This window comes from Petaurus breviceps, unplaced genomic scaffold (genome assembly GCF_028583685.1).
Source record: "Petaurus breviceps papuanus isolate PSGF00001 unplaced genomic scaffold, PetGlider_PUasm1.0 118, whole genome shotgun sequence".
In the NCBI taxonomy this organism is placed as follows: domain Eukaryota; kingdom Metazoa; phylum Chordata; class Mammalia; order Diprotodontia; family Petauridae; genus Petaurus; species Petaurus breviceps.
In genome coordinates, this window is record NW_027185616.1 from 14,223,737 (window position 1) to 14,243,658 (window position 19,922).

General features: G+C 35.7%; 1 protein-coding gene across 8 annotated transcripts in view; it reads left to right on the forward strand.

Annotated features, from left to right (window-relative positions):
* The window catches only part of SMC2 (structural maintenance of chromosomes 2), a 62,703-nt gene that overhangs the window by 11,736 nt on the left and 31,045 nt on the right, over positions 1–19,922 (forward strand). For all 8 annotated transcript variants that reach the window (XM_069086568.1, XM_069086562.1, XM_069086577.1 and 5 more), the window contains 11 exons: positions 702–812; positions 1,005–1,049; positions 4,986–5,219; positions 5,460–5,609; positions 7,116–7,349; positions 8,980–9,139; positions 10,277–10,394; positions 13,572–13,710; positions 15,079–15,198; positions 16,988–17,192; positions 19,564–19,699. In XM_069086568.1, the coding sequence (XP_068942669.1) occupies positions 702–812; positions 1,005–1,049; positions 4,986–5,219; positions 5,460–5,609; positions 7,116–7,349; positions 8,980–9,139; positions 10,277–10,394; positions 13,572–13,710; positions 15,079–15,198; positions 16,988–17,192; positions 19,564–19,699 (1,652 nt within the window). The remainder of the gene's footprint in view (positions 1–701; positions 813–1,004; positions 1,050–4,985; positions 5,220–5,459; positions 5,610–7,115; positions 7,350–8,979; positions 9,140–10,276; positions 10,395–13,571; positions 13,711–15,078; positions 15,199–16,987; positions 17,193–19,563; positions 19,700–19,922) is intronic.

Sequence of the window (19,922 nt, forward strand, 5' to 3'; positions counted from 1 at the left end):
TAGAGTAGCTTGGTGGTAAGCCTTTTCAGAACAATTTGGCTATATTTATAGGGAAAGAAAATCAAAGATTATGCCTCTGTTTGCTCCTAAAACAATTTATAGGGAGCACTATGATTAGCTGTGTAGAATATTGGGCTTAACATCAGGAGCAGAAACTTAAGAGAGTGAGACATTTGACAAGAAAGAAAGATCCTGCAGGAAAATAGCTTTACTTTGGGTTTGGAATTTAACCGTTCCTTTGAAGACAGATATTTATAAGCATGTATGTGCTCTAGACCAGGCTGTATTCCAGTGGTCCTATGCTCTGGTAACCAGATTTAAATGTGATTGGGAAATGTTTAATAAAATAAATAAAATATAATATAGCATATTGTTACTTTGTAATTTTCTAAGTCAATATGCAACTATTCATTCTAGGTGAGTTTGACATCACTGCTCTAGGCAATAAGCATGGCTTAGTTGAGGCTCACTCAAAGCTATCTGCAGGTTCATTTTCCTCTCTTTGCTCTTCGATGTTTATATGGTGATTTTTAAAAAAGTATTGAAAAATTTTTGGGTTATACTGTTGATAATATTCTTACAGTGTGAGTCTTCATTTTTGTTCAACGCCAAAACTGCTATCTGTACTTTGTGGTTATATTGAGTTAAAAATCACAGAATCTTAAATTCTTAGATATTAATTTAAAACATTGTCATTCTAGATTTTATCCATGATTGAAGAAGCAGCTGGAACCAGGATGTATGAATGCAAAAAAATTGCTGCCCAGAAAACCATAGAAAAAAAGGAGGCTAAGCTGAAGGAAATTCAGACGGTAGTTAATGTTTTATTAGATAATTAACATTAAGTAACTATTAAAATTCTGTGTTTGGAGTTCTTATGTTATAGAGGTGGAGAGACTAAGGTGGGTTTAGATGTGATATTTTCCCTTTTCCGTTTGCGTAAAAGTATTTGCTTTTTTCTTTTTATGTATATTGTAATAAAGTTGTAATTTTTCATTTTATAGATACTGACAGAAGAGATTACTCCAACACTTCACAAATTAAAGGAGGTATGTTTTAAATATGTGGAATGATAATTGAGGGATTAATTTAAGGACAAGTGACAAGAGGTTCAGAGGAGAAGACAGGCGGCTATCATTGGTCAGGTGGTTAGTAGCAGAACCAGAATTTAGACACCGGACCTCAGCACTCTTTGCACTTCACACACTTATTAATATAGTGAAATGAAATTCTTTGGCAGTTGCATCACTTGGTTGCCTCATGTTGGACTTGTAGTCCACTTATATTCCCAAGGCTGTTTCATGTTACTTACTCTCTCACTACAACTATATTCTATATTTGTACAATTGACATTTTTAACCCTAGTGTAGGAGTTTCTTTGTCCCTATCAAATTTCATTTTATAAAGTTCATTTTATTTTTCTGGTCTTTTTGTTATTAAGTAAAATACATGGTAATATGCTCTTTCTTGAACTGTACAATAAGTCTGTTGGAGATAATTAAAAAAGTTGTGGTAGAAGCAGGAAAACTCTGTGAGCTCCCCCCATAACCACCTCAAGTACCTATAAAATATGACTCTAAACAAACTTAAGAGCTACAGAACCCACAATGTGACAGAGAGAAACAGATCTCCCGCTGAAGGCCCAGCAAACCGGCAGGAAGGGTCCATCACAGCGCTCGGGTAGCGAAACCCAGCCCTGTGTGCACCCATGGTTTTAGCCTCAGGGCAGCCCCAACCAGCAGAGACGAGAGCGGACTTGGGGAGTCGATCACCAGCAGCGGTGGTAGTTTCTAGAATTGTCAACCCATAAATGCCAAAGGCAAAGTAAAAGGTCAGTGTGGACTTTCTGAGAACATGGGGACTGAGAGTGCGGTCTGGCCTCTGTCCTCAGGGCAAGAAGGCAAGAAGCAGCAGAGGTGCTGCTGCTGTGCAGCCACCACCGCATGACTGCTTCCAGAGCTGCTGCCATGCAAATTGTAGGGGGAACAAGCAACCAGTCTGAGGGGTAATCGGTCTTTCTTTAACCTGCTTGGATCTGGATCACTGTCTTGGGTAGAGTTCCTAGGTGTGTGACCAGGTGCCACAGCCTGTGGAGGCTTCAGAGAGGGCACCCAACTAATTGCTCCAGCAGCTGTGAAAACCCCAGCGATTGGGACAAAGCTCCCCTGTCTGGAAGCAGAGTTCTATTGTGGCAAAAAGCTCAAAAGTCAAGTAATTGAGTGGCAACATGAGCAAGCAAAGGAAACAAAGCCAGCACAACAGTCAAACCTTAGATTCCTTTTTTGGGGACAAAAAGGATGGAAAGCATGGAACAGGAAGAAGACAACAAAGTCAGAACTCCTGCACTGAAAGCTTCCAAGAAAAATATGAACTGATTAAAGGCCATGGAGGAGCTCAAGAAGGATTTTGATAAGCAATTTTTTTTTTTTTTGCTTTTTTTGGAGGGTAATTGGGGTTAAGTGACTTGCCCAAGGGCACACAGCTAGTTTGTGTGTGTTTGTGTGTGTGTGTGTGTGTGTGTGTGTGTGTGTGTGTGTGTGTTAAGTGTCTGAGGCTGGATTTGAACTCAGTTCCTCCTGACTCTGGGGCTGGTGCTCTATTCACTGTGCCACCTAGCTTCCCCTCAAGAAGGATTTTGAAAACCAAGTAAGAGAGAGAGGTGGAGGAAAAATTGGAAAGAGAAATGAGAATGATGCAAGAAAATCATGAAAAGCAAGTCAACAACCTGACTGAAGAAAATAGCACCTTAAAAACAGATTAACTCAAAGGCAAAGGAGGCCCAAAAGCCAATGAGGAGAAGAATGCCTTAAAACGCCCAATTTGCCAGATGGAAAAAGAATTTCAAAAGCTCACTGAAGAGAATCATTCCTTTAGAATTAGATTGGAGCAAATGGAAGCTAATGACTTTATGAGAAATCAAGAGGCTGTTAAACAGATCCAAACAAATGAAAGAATAGAAGGCAATGTGAAATATCTCATTAGAAAAACCACTGACCTGGAAAATAGATCCAGGAGAGATAATTTAAAAATTATTGCACTACCTGAAAGCTATGATCAAAAAAATAACCTAGAAATTATCCTTTAAGAAATTCTCCAGGAAAATTGCCCTGATATTTTAGAATCAGAAGGTAAAATAGAAATTGAAAGAATTCACTAATCACCTCCTGAAAAAGATCCCCAAAAGAAAACTCTTAGGAATATTATAGCCAGGTTCTGGAGTTCCCAGATCAAGGAGAAAATATTATAAGCAGCCAAGGAGATTGTGGAAACACAATCCCAATAACACGAAATCTAGCTGGTTCTACATTAAGGGATTGAAGGGCTTGGAATATGATATTCCAGAGGTCAAAGGAGCCAGGATTAAAACCAAATCACCTACCCAGCAAAACTGAGTATAATGTTTTAGGGGAAAATATGGTCATTCAGTGAAATAGAGGACTTTCAAGCATTCTTGATGAAAAAAAGAGTTGAATAGAAAATTTGACATTCAGATACAAGAAGCAAGAGAAGGTAAACAGGGAAAAGAAATAATAAGGAACTTATCAAAGTTGAACTATTTACATTCCTGCATGGAAAACGATAATTGTAACTTATGAAACTTTTCTCATTATGAGGATAGTTGAAAGGAATATAAATGTGCATATGTGTATGCATATGTCTATAAAGGAGGGTATACATAGACAGGATACAGGATCAATTGAATAGGAAGGGATATTTAAAAATAAAATTAAGAGGTGAAAGGAATATAATGAGAGGAGATAAGAAGAGACAGAATAGGGTAAATTATCTCATATAGAAGAGGTAAGGGAAAACTATTGCAATGGAGAGGAAGAACAGGAAGGCAAAAGGGAATGAGTTGACCTTACTCTCACTGAATTTGGCTTAAGGAGGGAATGCCATACACACTAAAATGGGTAGTTTACCCTACAGGAAAGTTGGGGGGAAGGGGATAAGAGGAGGAATGATAGAAGGGAGGACAGATTGGGGGGAGGGTAGTTAGAAGCACACACTTTTGAAAAGGGTCAGGGTCAAAGAGAATAGAACAAGTCGGGGGGTGGGGGGTTGGATAGGATGGAGGGAAATATATTCTGTCATTCACAATATATCCACTATGGGAATGTTTTGCGTAACATGTACAACCTATATCGAATTGCTTTTTTACCCAGTAAGGGTGGGTGATGAGGGAAGAAGGTAAAGAATCTGGAATTCAAAGTTTTAAATTCAAATGCTTAAAAAAATTGTAATTATTATTTTTTACATGCACTGGGAAATAAGATATACAGGTACTGGGGTAAGGAGATCCATCTTGCCCTACTGGAAAGTCAGAGGGGGTATGGGGGAGGATATAGGAGAGCAGATTGGGGGGGGTGTTCAGTGGGGTCGCTATTTTGGGGTGGTGGTTAGGGTAAAGATGGAGAGAAAATTTGTAACTCAAAATCTTGTGGAAATGAATGTTGTAAACTAAAAATAAACATAAAATTTAATAAAAAAAAGTACTGATAAAGCTAATGATCTATTTAATATTTGTCTTTTATTAGACAAAGAGATTTAGTTATTGGGTTATTGGGTGCTTTGATTTGCCTTAGGTTCTCTATATGATACAATATTAATATTGTTAGTATGTTTTTCCACATATTAATTCCATTTGACTAATAATACCTTTTGAATAGAAAAATATGATTAATTTGCAAATGCTATAATATTGTGTATAAAAGCTAGTTTTCATCTAACTTTATCTTTTGAGGTTCTTTCTAGCTATAAAACTCTTATAATTCTATGATCCTGTCCTAATTCAGTGTTTTACCTCTGACATTCAGTAAAAAAAATTATGCTATGAAATTGAAATTTTGAGTTGTGATGTGTGTGTATGTATATATGTATATGAGGATTTGTTGTTTATAAATGGCAGGGGATGAGTTGGGGAGCTTCAAAATAGATTACATTTTAATTTCAAATTTTTTTTTTCTCATTGGTAACTTTTTCAGGAAAGATCTTCCTACCTGGAGTACCAAAAAGTAATGCGAGAAATAGAACATTTGAGTCGTCTGTACATTGCTTATCAGTTTATACTAGCTGAAGGTACCAAAGTACGTTCAGCTGATGAATTAAAAGAAATGCAAGCCCTAACTATCAAACTTCAAGAAGAAGTAGCTGAGAATGACAAACATATTAAGGAACTTAACTGTGAGATAGAAGAGTTGGAAAAAAGAAAAGCAAAGGTGAGAAAGCTTAAGTGTGAAAGTTAGGTAACTTGTATTACAAGGTGAAAATTTGCCTTGTAGAATGGATATCTCTTCTAGAGCCATAGAAAGTGTCTTACTGCCTAACCATTTTCTTTAGAGAAGTACAATATAGTAACTTTTAAAAATTATTTACAAAGTTGTCACATGAATAGAAAATTGCAATATGGTTGTAGATTTTAAGAAACTTGATTGAAGTGAGATGCATTTTTATTGTAGGAAACTGGTAATGTCCTTCAGTCTTTGGAGGATGTACTTGCAGAGGCCCAGAGAGTCAGTATGAAGTCTCAAAGTGCTCTAGATCTCAAGAAGAAAAATATGGAAAGTGAAGAAAAAAAACGCAAAGAAATAGAAAAAAGTATGGCAGAGGTAAGCAATATTATTGCATGTCTTAAAATATAAATACTCTAGGAGATTATTCATAGCAGTATTAACTTTGTAATATGGCATTTTCCCAATATTATGGTCTAATGATTACTAATAATATCTTAGCACTAAATTCTCTAGGTTAGGGGTTCTTAATCTGTGGTCCATGAACTTGCCTTAAAAATTTTTTGATAATTGCATTTCAGTATTATTTATGACTTTTTTTTTTGGTAGTACCCTGCATTCTGTTCATTTAAATAGATTGCTCAAGGGCTCTGTGACCCAAAAAAGGTTAGAGTCCCTGTTTAAGGGGTATAAAATATAGAAGCAGAATTGCTGGTGTCATAGATTTGACATTTATTTCAACAAGAATTTATTAAAAGCTTGCCACATGTGAAGCACCGTTCTAGGTACTAGGGATACAAAGGAATGGAAAATAGTTCCTGTCTATAAGAAACTTATATTCTATGATGTCTATATTTTTTTTAACCAATATCTCAGACATTTTTCTTGACATATTGATTTTGAAGTTCTTGGTTGTAAGTACCTATTGGTTTGGCTTTTTTTAAAAAAAGAAAAATCTCAGAGGCAGCTAGGTAGTGTAGTGAATAGAGTATCAGCCCTGGAGTCAGGAGGACTTGAGTTCAAATATGGCCTTAAGACACTTGACACACTTACTAACTATGTGACCTTGGGCAAGTCACTTAACCCCAATTGTCTTGCCTTCCCCCCTCCAAAAAAAAAAAACCAACTAAAGTGAATTGCAGCAACTGACTATTTCTTTCATATTATTAATTAGGCTAAAAGTTTCTGGTCACCATTAAGGAAGGTGAGAGATTTTTCAGGTGCTGGTGCCTTGCATATCAATAGATATGTTGAAGTTTTTAACTAATATGACAGTGCTGGTCTTTAAACTATGTGGAGATCTTTATTAATAAAGCCATAATTCTTCTTTTGGCATGCCTCATCATTATTTTTATATTATATTTGCAATAGCAAGCTTAAAAATATAGCAGTTACTGAGGAAGATAAAATTTGGAATTCAGGACTTTGTAAGTAAAACTGTGTTCTTGAAATTCCTTCCCCCAGCATCATAACATTTTGAAATTGCTATGGAATCGATGATATGTGATGTTTAGAATAGCAATTTATGGTGATTGATCTTAGGCAAAATTTTCAGCCTTTCTGTGCCCCAGCTTTCTCATGTAAAAAGAGAGGGTTGACGTAAAGAATCTACAAGGTTTTTTCCAACTCTGCATTTAGAGATTTTTGATTCTAAGTTGGCCAGCAGATGGTGATTTTGTTTGTTTTGGTTTTTTTTGTCTTTGCACCTTATAAAACTAAGGTGTAATAGTTATGATCCATATTGATGTAAAGAGACTATATGCTGAAGTATGTATTATATGTGTAAAGGAGAGGAAATGAATCCCTGTCCGTAAAACTATTGGTGGGAAACATTGCTTCGCAACTGAAAGAAACTAATTTCCTTCTAATTATTTTTCCACAAAGGATTCAAAAACTTTGGCAGCAAAGGAAAAAGAGGTAAAGAAGATAACAGATGGACTGACTTCTCTTCAAGAAGCAAGTACTGAAGATGCAGCTGCCTTGGCAGCTGCCCAGCAGCATTTCAATGCTGTGTCTGCAGGCCTGTCCAGTAATGAGGATGGGGAAGAAGCAACTCTTGCTGGACAGATGATGAACTGCAAGAATGACATAAGTAAAGCTCAGACTGAAGCCAAGCAGGTAAAATCAGAAATTAAACAATTGGTAATTACAATTTAAAAATGTGATAAAATGTTAAGGGTTGGACTAGGTGACCTCTCAGGTCCCTTCCAATTCTGAGATTCTGTGGCAAAACTTGGAAGGTTGATAAGCAACTGTGGTAGAATGAATATTGGGCTAGGGTTTGGAAGACTTGGGTTTTGTCCCCATTTGTATCATTTACTGGCTGTGTGGGCTTGTACAAGTCCCTTAATTCTGTCAATAATAACATCATTCTTCTAGTTTTCAGACTCATAGCCTTAGTTATCTTTTTTTCTTTTTTTGGAGAGAGGAAGGCAGGGCAGTTGGGGTTAAATGACTTGCCCAAGGTCACACAGCTAGTAAGTGTGTCAAGTGTCTAGGGCTGGATTTGAACTCAGATCCTCCTGATTCCAGGGCTGGTGCTCTATTCACTGTGCAGTTATCTTTGATTCATTCTGTTTTAAACCATTTTTTCCCCACTCCACTAGCATTTCTACTGGGTCACTAGGTCTTATTTTCTTTTTGGGGGGTAACTTTTGGATTCTGCCCTCTCCAGATTTGTGAGGTAGCTTGTTGGAATAAAAAATAATGTATATAAAATATACATAGAAGTTATGTATATAAAATATAAAAAATGTGTATAGAATATTGTAAAACACAATAAATGGCAACCAGTATTATTTTTGTTAATATTATTGTTATTTGGCCACTGAACTTGGTAGCTTTGGGCTTGGATTCTAGTTCCAGTGTTTTTTAGCTTGAGTGATCATGGGCCACCGAAACCTGGCTCGTCCCGGTTTGTTCTTTAGAATGAGGATAATAAGGTTTGGACTGTTTACTTCATACTGTCACTGAGGAAAGTTATTGGTAAATTTTAAATTGCTATAAGAATGTGTTACTCACGTTTCCATGCTTACCACATACCACTTTACATTTGGACAAGTGTAATAACCTTCCTGTCTGAACTGTCCACTTTCTAGTTTATCATGTACATTTCTACTATGTAATTTTGTGGAAAGCACCATTGTCTTTATCATTTCCTTGATTTAGAATCTTTAATGGTTTCTGTTACCTGTTGTATCAGATTCATTTTTCTCAGTGTGGTATTTGTTGTATCAGATGCATTTTTCTCAGTGTGGTATTCTGTGTTCACAGTGAACTGGCCCTACTTTATACAACCTTGTTTCTAGCTACTCTGTAAATAACTCCTTCATTATGCCTAGACAGAGGTACTGGTTGGTCCTTTTGGAAACGGAGGAAACTAGAGCTTTGTACCTGGAAGCTCTCCCCCAGACTCAGTTAGCCAGTAATCAGGCTTTGCTATATCTATTCAAGCTCTATTGTTAGTTAGAATCTTAGAAATATTTGCCATGTGTATTTACATGTCACTGATGAAAATTGATTGATGATAAACATGAATTTGGCTTATATCCTGAGTAATATTTAAAGGGATTAATACTAGGAAACAGCTCTGCTGTTTGAAAAAAATGCTCATCTGTGATAAGTGGATGATAAAAATTGTAATACACCTCTACCCTGTGGAGTTGGGTGTTGTTTGTAGTGACCTGTTTTTTTCTAATCCGCTGCTGTTTCACATTTAGTGCTGGTTTTGTCCCATTTTTCGATGTAGGCTCAGATGAAATTGAAACATGCCCAGCAAGAACTAAAGACCAAACAAGCTGAAGTTAAAAAGATGGATGGTGGTTATAAGAAAGACCAGGAGGCCTTTGAGACTGTGAAGAAGCTTAAAGAGAAACTGGAAACAGAAATGAAAATGCTAAACTATCAAGGTTTGCATTAATTGTTTTTGTTGTATCAGAATATTTGACCAGGTGCTAAGAAGGGAACATTTTAGGGGAAATGAGATCCTAAGAAAAATATTTATTAAGCTTTTGTTTATAATACTGTTGTCAAGTTAGGGCATTTAATATTAAATATCCTTTTTATGGGGATTTTAACATATCAAAAGAGTTAAAAAAATTAATTGCTTTAAAAATGTTTTTTGAATGTGTTTTTTCTTTATATCATAGTCTTTCCTGGGTAGGAAAAACACTTTCCTTCCTCCAGATTGAACCCTTTCTTATGACAAAAAAAAGCAAAACCCTCCCAGTTAACCCAAAACATTCCACACAGAGACCATATTTGACAAGGCATCTAGCATTCTGCCTGAGTAGTTCCCTGGCTCTGCCATGAGGAGGGAAATATGTTTCATTATCTCTTTTCCTGGGCCTACCCTCGTTTTTAAACTTATTTAAAGCATAGATCTTTTTATTTTTGTTAATGAAAACATGAATTTGATTGTGCTTATTTCATTCTGCAGTGTTCAAAGTTTTTCTGAATTCCTCAATCTTCATAATTTCTTTGTACTATAATATTCCATTACCTAGGTATATCATGATTTTTAGCCATTTCTCAATCCAACTATTCTTCAAAAGAATAGAAAAAGTAAATTTAAGTAACTCTCTATACAATTTGAGGGAAACCTAGTCTTGAATTCAACACCCCCCCCCCCCTTCGTGCTTCACTTCCCTTCTGAAGTGTTTGAGTATCCTGACTGAGCTATGTCATGTTCTTCAGGGTTGCACTGAGCATTATTGGACTGTAAATTCTTATTGTTGATACTTTACTGGGATGGGTAAAATTTTGCTTAAGTTTAAAATTGAGGGCTGTGTCCATGGAAGAGAAAAGTAAAATATACATATCTCTTTTTACAAAGCCAGTATTTTATATTTAGCAGAGATGGTTTGAATATTATATATGTTTTTTTAATTTAATACTTCTTGCAAGAGATTTATGCTTAGCTTTTATTTAATATTTTGCTTAAATAAAACACTAAGAATTTCAGAGGGAATCATTTCTTTTTGGGGCTTTAATTTTTAAAACAAATTAAGTTTAATAGTTCAGTTGAGTTATGTTTTGCTATTTAGAAAACAAGGAGGAATATCTGTTGGAAAAGCGTCGGCTACTTTCTCAAGATGTCAGCAGGCTGAAAAAAACATGTGAAACCTTGTTTGCCAGGTTTCCCAATCTTCGATTTGAATACAAGTAAGAGATCATGAAGTTTATTAACATATATCTTAAAATAAAGAAAATACAAATGGTTAAGGCTCAATATAAATAAAGCAGCAAGTGTTCATTAAGCACCCACATCACCAAGATATTTAAAAATTTTTTTTAAATTTTCAGTTCCAAATTTTCTTCTTCCACCTCCTCATCCATTGAGAAGACAAGAAATAACAATGCCCATTATATATATAAAGTCATACAAAACAAATTTCCACATTGGTCATATTGTAGAAATAAGGAAAAGACAAGTAAAGAGGAAGAAAAGGCTTATGTTTGCACTTAGGAGTCCATCAGTTCTCTTTCTGGAGGTGGATAGCATTTTTTCCATTCTTGGTCCTTTGGAATTGTTGCTGGTCGTTGTGTTGGTTGGAGCTGCCGAGTCTTTCTCGGTTGATTATCGTGACAGTGTTGCTGTTAGTGAATACATCGTTCTTCTGGTCCTGTTCTCCCCATTTTGTGTCAGTGCATAGAAATCTTCCCAGTTTTAAAAACCGTTCCCTTTTTCATTTCTTTTATAGCACAGTAGTTTTCCTTCACACTCATGTATCATGACTTGTTCAGCCATTCCCCAATTGATGGGCACCTCCTCAATTTCCAGGGCTTTGCTACCACAAAAAGAGCTGCTATAAATGTTTTTGTATATATCTACTAGTCGTATTGCTGGGTCAATGGGTATGCCCAATTCAATAGCTCATAAGAGAAATTATTATTTTGCTGTTATATTAGAAGCCAATTATTAAATTAGGATTAAGTTTTTATTTCCTTTGTTTCCTCAGTAAAGGACCAGCCCCCTGTAGGTTCTGTCAGTTAATCTCAGAAGGACATGGCAAGGGGCGGGTAGGTGGTGCAGGGAGTAAAAGCACCGGCCCCGGAGTCAGGAGGACCCAAGTTTGGTTCTGGCCTCAGACACTTAACACTCACACATACAAAAAAACTAGCCGTGTAACCTTGGGCAAGTTTCTTAGCTCCAGTAGCCCTCCAAAAAAGGCAAAAAAAAAAAAAAAGGACATGGCAGATAGAGGAGATTGTCCTAATCCTTGGGGTACTTGGTCTTGGGTAGGACTCCACCCAACGAGGAGACCTCACTTTTGCTTAGAGTGTAAACGGTAAACAGTCTAATTTAGATGAATTCTTGCCCTTGTGAAACAAGCTCAAGTCCTTGTACTGCATTGGAGTTTAGGGTGACCCAGCTCGGGAAGGAGAAGACCAACTAGAGGGGTCTGGGTAGAGAGGGGTTCCTCTTTCCGGATTGTTGGGAAGCAGCCGAGTCTTATGATCAAGCCACATCCTCGGTAGGAGGAACTGAAGATTTTTAGCCCACCTCCTGATTTAAATGTCTACCAATCAGGGTTGATTTCTCCTGTTGGGATCATTCCCTTTCAAAAACATATTTAAGGCATTCAGTGTCTCCATTAGATGTCTTTGGTTACTAAGAGAAACCACTGACCATCAATTTATTGATTATTAGCTACCTAATTAGTAAGTTGATTATTAATTACACAGAAACTCTTTTGGGTTTTTCATTTTTCCCACCTTTAATTCCAAATGATTCAAACTGTGCGCATTGTTTGACCCGGCAATCCTTCTAGATTTATACTCTAAAGAGATAAAAGGAAAAAGGGCCAAGATAATTTTGGAAGATAACAGCATTTCCTGCAGTTGGTATTTTTGCTTTAAGACATATCTATCATAGCAAGTGACAACAGAATTAAAAATTTTAACTGTTTGTTAATTGCATGATTACTGAATAGCATTCTTAATTCTTACTAAATTCTTAATTCTTAAATGTGACTTTAAGTTTTTGTTTCCTTTTTTTTTTGGATGGGCAATTGGGGTTAAGTGACTTGCCCAAGATCACACGGCTAGTTTTTTTGTGTTAAGTGTCTGAGGCCGGATTTGAACTCAGGTCCTCCTTACTGCAGGGATGGTGCTCTATTCACTGTGCCACCTACCTGCCCAGACTTTTAAGTTTTTTAGATTAAATTTAGATCATCTTTCATTTGCTTACAATAAAATTAAGCATAGGTACATAAAGCGTTTATTAAGCACTTAATTCTGTTCCAGGCACTGTACTATATTCTTGAAATACTGATACAAACCAGCAAGATACTCTTTGCCCTCAGAGCTAACATTCTTCTCACCCTATCCCCTCCTACCTCCCACCCTGGGGGAAAAAAAAAAAACTCTTGTAACAAACCTAGACATCTAAAGCAAAACATATTCTTATATTGACCATGTCCAAAACTGTTATATCTCATTCTGCATTTTGAGTCCATCACCCCGGTTCAGTAGATGGGTAATATATTTTTTGTTAGATGTATTCTAGAATCATGGTTAGTCATTGTGTTGATGAGAATTCTTAATTCTTTCAAAGTCTTTGAAACTCTCCCTTTCATTATTTCTTATGATACAATAGTATTCTATTACATCTGTATACCAAAATTTGTTGAGCCATTCCTCAGTTGATTGGCATATCCTTAGTTTTCAGTTCTTTGGCACCAGAAGAAGAGCTACCATAAACATTTTTGTATAACTGGGTAGTTTTTATCTTTCTTTGATCTTTTTTTGGATGTAGGCCTAATAATGGTATTGCTAATTCAAAGGTTGTATACATCAAAGTTCAGTAACTTTTTGGGCATAGTAAGGACTTTATATTCTAATGAAGGAAGACAAAAAGGGACCAGCTGGCATGGTGTGGAGATAGGAGGGAGCTTGGATATCTGGTTTGGGGCAAGATAAGGCAAAAGCCCACTTATTAGATCTGAAGACCTAGAGGTGGAACCCAAAGTTAGATGAGGATAGTGAGAATTCAGGCTGCCTGATGAAGACAATGGCCTCACTGTATATGACACTTTGTCATATTGGTTATTTCTACTGAAAAGTATATTGTGATGTATTAAAGTTAACTATGATGAATTTAACTGATTATAAAATTGTGGTTTGCATTTGCAAATATTTTTTACAATATTAAATATTGTAAGTAAATAAATGTTGTTACAATATTTATACAATTGTGGTTTGCATTTGCAAATATTGCTTTTGACTTAAACTGGTTGTATTTATCAGGAAAACTTGAGCAGGAGGTGGGTAATATATATTTCATCAAATGTAGTAGTATCTCTCTAGGATTAATTTTTGTTCTCTTTTGTGTCAAAGGGATCCAGAGAAGAATTGGAATCAAAATCATGTAAAAGGCCTTGTGGCTTCTCTGTTTAATGTAAAAAACGCCTCTGCAACCAAAGCTCTAGAAATTGTGGCTGGTGGACGACTCTACAGCGTTGTAGTAGATACAGAGGTGAGTTGGTGGCCTTTTTCAGTTTTATGTCTTTTTTCATTTTTATATTTTGTTTGATAAAATCCTGCAATGATTTCCTATTATGGAAATAGGAGATTTCTTGGGTTTCTGGAACACTTTTTAAGATGTGCTATATTGTTCACAGAATCACATAATTTCTAGGTTTGGAAGGAGTGTCAGTGACCATCTAGTCCATCCTGTCCTTGAAGGCCATTTCCATTATATAATATACCTAACGAAAGGTCCTGTATTCTCTGTGGATAATAATGTTTGAGAGCCAAATGCTTCCTGAGGCAGCTCATTCCACTTTTCAGAAATTTTTTCCTTACATCAAACCTTATTTTCCTCTTCTGCCCTCTGGGAACATATAGCAAATCTGGCCTTTCTTCCATTATGACTGTCATCAGTGCCTCTGTTCTCCCCTTTGCCCTGTCTGTTCCCAAGTCTAATCTTCAGGCTAAACATCCTCAGTTTTTATACCATGAAATAGTAGATGATTTAATTTACCAAGTAGAACCCCAGTGAGTAGGGAAAAAATATCTTAAACATAGGATAGCATACTTATTAAGCAAGATTTAGACTAGGAGACATAGTAAATTTTAGCACTTCCATTCTATATCTTTTGACATCTCTGTATTTTGTTTGAGACAAATTAATTGAAAAGGTAGAACCACCAAGCATATGTGTACGTGGTTGTTGTAACAAACAAAATATTAAAAGTATGTGTTGTCTTATTCCTAGAAGGAGGTTTTTTAACTTTCATATATATAAAAATTTTAAATTGCAAAAGATAATTTATAATATTTTATATCAAGTTCTATTTATTTTTATTATGTAATGTAAATGAAAACTCTAGAATTGTTTTTTTATAATGGCACATATACCCGAATTTGGTGCTGATGCTGTTTCAGAAGGCAGGTTGTTTTTAGTATTGAACAGATAGTTGACTATCAACAATTTTTCTATTAGTTTGATGGTGTTAGAAACATTCTATAAGGTTAATACAACTTATTTTTGTTCCTCTCTATTGTAAAATTAAAAGCAAAAATCAAACACATTATAACTTAACCTCCCCCAGCAGTATAGAGTTTTGGTTTTGAATGGATAAAAACAATATTATAAAAACTTAATGTCTCATTATGATATAAAATATGTACCTATAAAATGTTTTGCTTTATAGAAAAAAGTACACATGTGTCAACTGCATGATCTGTATTATATGGATTATGAGGAAACTTAGACAGCTGCTTCTTGGAAACATCATAAAGCTTATAGTTCCACCATATCTTTAAAGATAGCATTCATTTTCTTCTTTTGAATTTTTATGTACCTTGAATTTTTTTCCCTAACATGCAATATTTATTTTAGGTTACAGGCAAAAAAATACTAGAAAAAGGTGAACTGAAGCGTCGGCATACTATAATTCCACTCAACAAAATTTCATCGAGGTGTATTGGAAAGGAAACTCTGAATATAGCTAAAAATCTGGTAAGTTTCTTGTGTATGTTTCATATGTATTTTGTTTTTATAACCCCTTTTTAGAGAAGCAGATGGCATACTGATTAGAGTGTGGGACTTAATTTCAGGAAGACTTGATTTCAAATTCTGCCTTTTTAAAATAGTATTTTTAAAGTATTTTGCAAATGTGGAAGTGCTATGTAAGTGTCAGCTAGTATCATTATGTTATTTAGAGAATAACTGGTTGTATGGATTTGTGCTACCTTGGGACTTGAATTGTGCAAACATGTAAACACAGTCTCTTAAATTAGGACATTTACTTAAGTTTCAAGGAAATTGAGGCATCTAGTTTCTTTTTAATTAACATCTAAAGTTAATAAATTTTTATTATTTACTATGAATGTTTAGATATATTAATGAAATTATTCCTTTTACAACTCATGGCTTTGAAACAGCATAAAATGCTATATAAAAAAGTCTTATCGAGGGTAGTAATAACTAGTTTTCTATTTATTGTGAGATAATATGGTTTCATTGTTCAGTTCTCTTGCCTAGACCATCCTTGACATACAGTCAAGACTTAATGCATATTCAGAAACCTTAGATTTATTTTCTAACTTAAAATTTTTAAAAATTCTTTTTTCAATTAGCAAGCATTTATTTTCACTCCCTACCTTATTCACTCCACTCATTCAAATAAAAGTCTTGTAAAAAATAGTTATAGTCAATCAAAGCAAATTCCTACATTGATCATGTCCTGAGAATTATATCTCATTCTGCATCTTGAGTCAGTCTTTTCTGTCAGGAGATGAGTAACCTGCATTATCATTGGTCTGGAGGCATAGTTGGTCATTGCATTGATCAGAGAAACTTTAGATTTATAAGTTCTTAGAAATTATGAACAAATTCCTAAAGGAGCCGCTTGTCTCCATGTCCCCTCATCAGATTTGCTTAGTGGAATCCCTGCAACCAAATACAGTGTGGACACCTGGCTACCTGTGCTGCTTAGGGTGATTTCTTGTACTCTTGGGTCATGTAGGGTAGTTCAGGTGCCCCAAATTTCAACACAGGAGGCGTGAAGACAAGAAACAGACAACTTGGGTAGAAGAAATATTTGGCTTATTAAAGAAGCAATTGTTAACTTATTCACCCACTTAAGCCGCTTTCTCCTTCCACTTGAGGTTCTAGGAAGTTGGTGAGTGATTGCTATGGATTCCTTACTGCTTTTGTTTTCACTCTTTTTAAGCTCTGACATAGTTTATTTTATGTAAAAGTATTTTAACTAAAGATACATTTTGTGTGCGGGCTTAAAGCAAGGGAGTGCTTTAGTTAAGAAATAGTCTCCTGGTTAATAGTAGTTAACATAATGACAGTGATTTAGCTAAGAAACTGAACTTGGTGACAGCAGCAGATTTCACCTTATTTTTGTGTGCTATGAATCCTTTGGATTTTTTTTTTTTCAGTTTTTTAAAACAAAACAAGTGAGTGATTTTGGGAATCTTTTCCCATTTCTAATATAGGAAAAGCTAACTCATAAGAACAGTTAGCTTAAATGATATAGTTTTGATATACAACTCAATTGAAACTTCATAAAAATTTATAACTATAGACTAAAATGCGCAGTTATGGCAATTCTAGCCAAGATATACATGTATGTCTGTATGAACGAGTATGTAGATATCTTCCTCCTCAATGTTAGTGCCCTCCTTCTGAGATTATGTGTACTCTCCTGTCTGCATCGCATTTGTTCATTGTTGTTCACACGTTGTTTCCCCTATAGACTGTGACTCTGGCCTGACAGGTCTTCTTCCCTTGGCAGGTTGGTGCTGACAATGTGCATCTGGCCCTCTCCCTGATTGAGTATGAGCCGGAGCTTCAAAAAGCAATGGAATTTGTCTTTGGAACAACGTTGGTCTGTGATACTCTAGACAACGCTAAGAAAGTTGCCTTTGATAAAAGGATAATGAGCAAAACAGTCACTTTGGATGGTGATGTGTTTGATCCCAGCGGAACTCTGAGCGGCGGTAAGGGCAGCTGAGCTGGGCACTTTCATTTGAACACATGCCCATCTTTTCCTTGGTAATGTAATAACAAATCTTTGGGTTGTAATAGGAATGCTTTGTTAATATATCACATAGAAGTATTTGAAATAACATATGAAAACTTCATAACTTGTATTATTTCAATCTTTGTAACAGTTCTGAGGTGGGCAAGATACCTCTTAGTCTCCATTTTACATAATAAGGAAGTTCTGGCACAAAGGGATTAAATGAGCTCTTGTTGTTAATGATGGTACTGGAACCTAGGTTTCTTGCTTCTACTCCGCCATCTTGCCTCCACCTGGAACCTAGGTTTCTTGATACTCGGTCCATTACTTATTACACTAGACCTCGCTATTCTGTGAAACTTGGAGATTGCAAAAAGATGTCAGTTGTCAAGATCCTCTGACTTCATTAGTGTGGAAATTCCCTCATTGACCACATTTGAAACTTCTCTATAACTTGGTAGCTAAGACTTTTGCTTCTAGTTACACTTGAGTTAGTTAATGTCAGGAACTAGAATTTGATCTAGATCTTCCTGACTCCAAGATCAGCACCCTGGACCCATAAGGCAAAAGCAAATAATGGTATTTCAGATAACCGGAAGAGCTCTGAGTACTGCATGGGTCCTCATTGTGTAGGATACAGCTCCTCAAGACAGATATGAAATCTAGGTCCTCTCTACATTTATTTTGTGTAAGATTGTGAAATCTGTAGACAAGATTTCACCGAAAAAGTAGTAGTGGATCCTTTCTAGAACACTTACTCCAAGAGAATTCATCTTTATAGATTGCCCCAGTTTGAGTATTTGCAGGTGCTACCTTTGATATCTTTAGGTCACATGAGGTGGAATACTCTAGTATGTAATGGAGTTAGAATGTTCAATATTAATTCATTAAAAGGTATTTTTAATGTGAAATTGAAGATAATTCCATATATGAAAAAATACCAATTTCCAGTTCTTATTGCCTGTGTGATCTTGATGAATCACTTAACCTCTCTCGTCCTTAATTTCCTTACTTTTAAAATCAGGCTGGGGATGGTAAGACTAAAGCAGTGATCTCCAAACTTTTTAGATTATTCACTGCTGTCAGAAAAACATTTTTGAGCACCCAAATATGTGGATTATTTATATGTATGTCCTGTTATACTAATAATTATATGCATTTTAAACTTTCATAAAAAATAGAAATTAAAAAAGAATAAGATGATAGAATACTTCAAAAATGTTAATAGTAAAAAAAATCTACTTTCAGTAAAATATTACTAAATAATGTGATTGAATATGGCTTATTTTTGAGAATTTTGGTTCAGCACTTTGTGATATAGCAATTTGAGGGTTTCCTTTTAAATTCAGTCTATTTTGGTACTTTGTTTCATGGTTGTCATAGCTGAAAAATTACTTTACCAAGCTTCCCTAGATCGAAATAGAGCATGTGCAAACACTTTCCAAATCATGGTAGTCATTTTTCAATCTCATAACTCAACAGTTTTGATTGAAGTTAGGCTGTTTTCCCTGATGGAAATTGTCAGTTCTTACAAGTGACTCAGAAGGGGTTTTATTTTTATATTTTTAACAAATGGATTCAAAACCCACTGAAATACCTTATTTGGAAGACTTAAAAAGGAGTTAGAAAGTTCTGTTTCCAAGCTTAAGTATGTAGACATTAGAGTTTTTGTAGATGATAGCACACTATATTTACCTGGAGAGTAGAGTAATTATCCAGGAGGAGAGGGTGGTCCACAGTGTCAGATGTTCCACAGAGGTCAAAAAGACTGAGGATTGAGAAAAGGCCTTTAGATCTGGCAGTTCAGAGATAATTGGTAACTTCAGTGAGAGCAGTTTCAGTTGAGTGAGTGGTCAATGATAAGGAGAAAGTTGAATCCCTAAGAGATTAGAAAGAACAGAAAGAAGAATTTACAATAGTGAATTTGCTGGGAAAGACTGAGTTATAACCGAATTGAACTCCATGCAAGTTGTGACTCATCAGCGTCTCATTAATTTCTGAGACTTTGTTTCCTTTAAAATGAAGAGAATGAGCTGGAGTTGGAATAAATTTTGGGGTTTTCCAAATAGCACCTTGATAATTTCTGTGGATTTGCACAGTAATGGGAGAGACCCTGTGTAGTAGAGTTGGAGAGAAACCCCCTGACTGGCTATTGTGGGGAGGATCACTGGGGGTCATGTCATTGGGGTTATGCTATTGCCATTTAGGAATGTATCTTCTCATTGTGGAAACCATTGGAGTGGGAGGACCAGGAGACACTCATGGCTCTAAATTTTGATTTGTGATTTTATATGTGTGTTTGTAGGTACCCAGTGCCCAGCTTACCTTTTCTCTTTCTCTGTTAACAGGTGCACGGCCCCAGACTGCATCTGTTTTGGTCCAGGCTCAAGAACTCAGAAATATCCAAGAGGAGCTAAAAGTCAAGGAGAATGAACTCCAGGCTATAGAAAAGGAATTAGCCGGTCTAAAAAACACTGCTGAAAAGTAAGGCTTCTGTTAATTTAAGTAGTGGTTTTTTCCCTTCAGAGATTTGAATGGTAGACAAAGTAACCTTTTTCCCCCAAGGACACAGTGAAATGGAAATATTCATATTCTTTTTTACTTTGAATATTGAATAATTATCAAAAGGTATAGCTGTTAGAAGAAAGTATGGCCTAGCTCACAAAGAGCACTTGAGAGGGAGCCATATGAAAGAGGGTGAATTTGG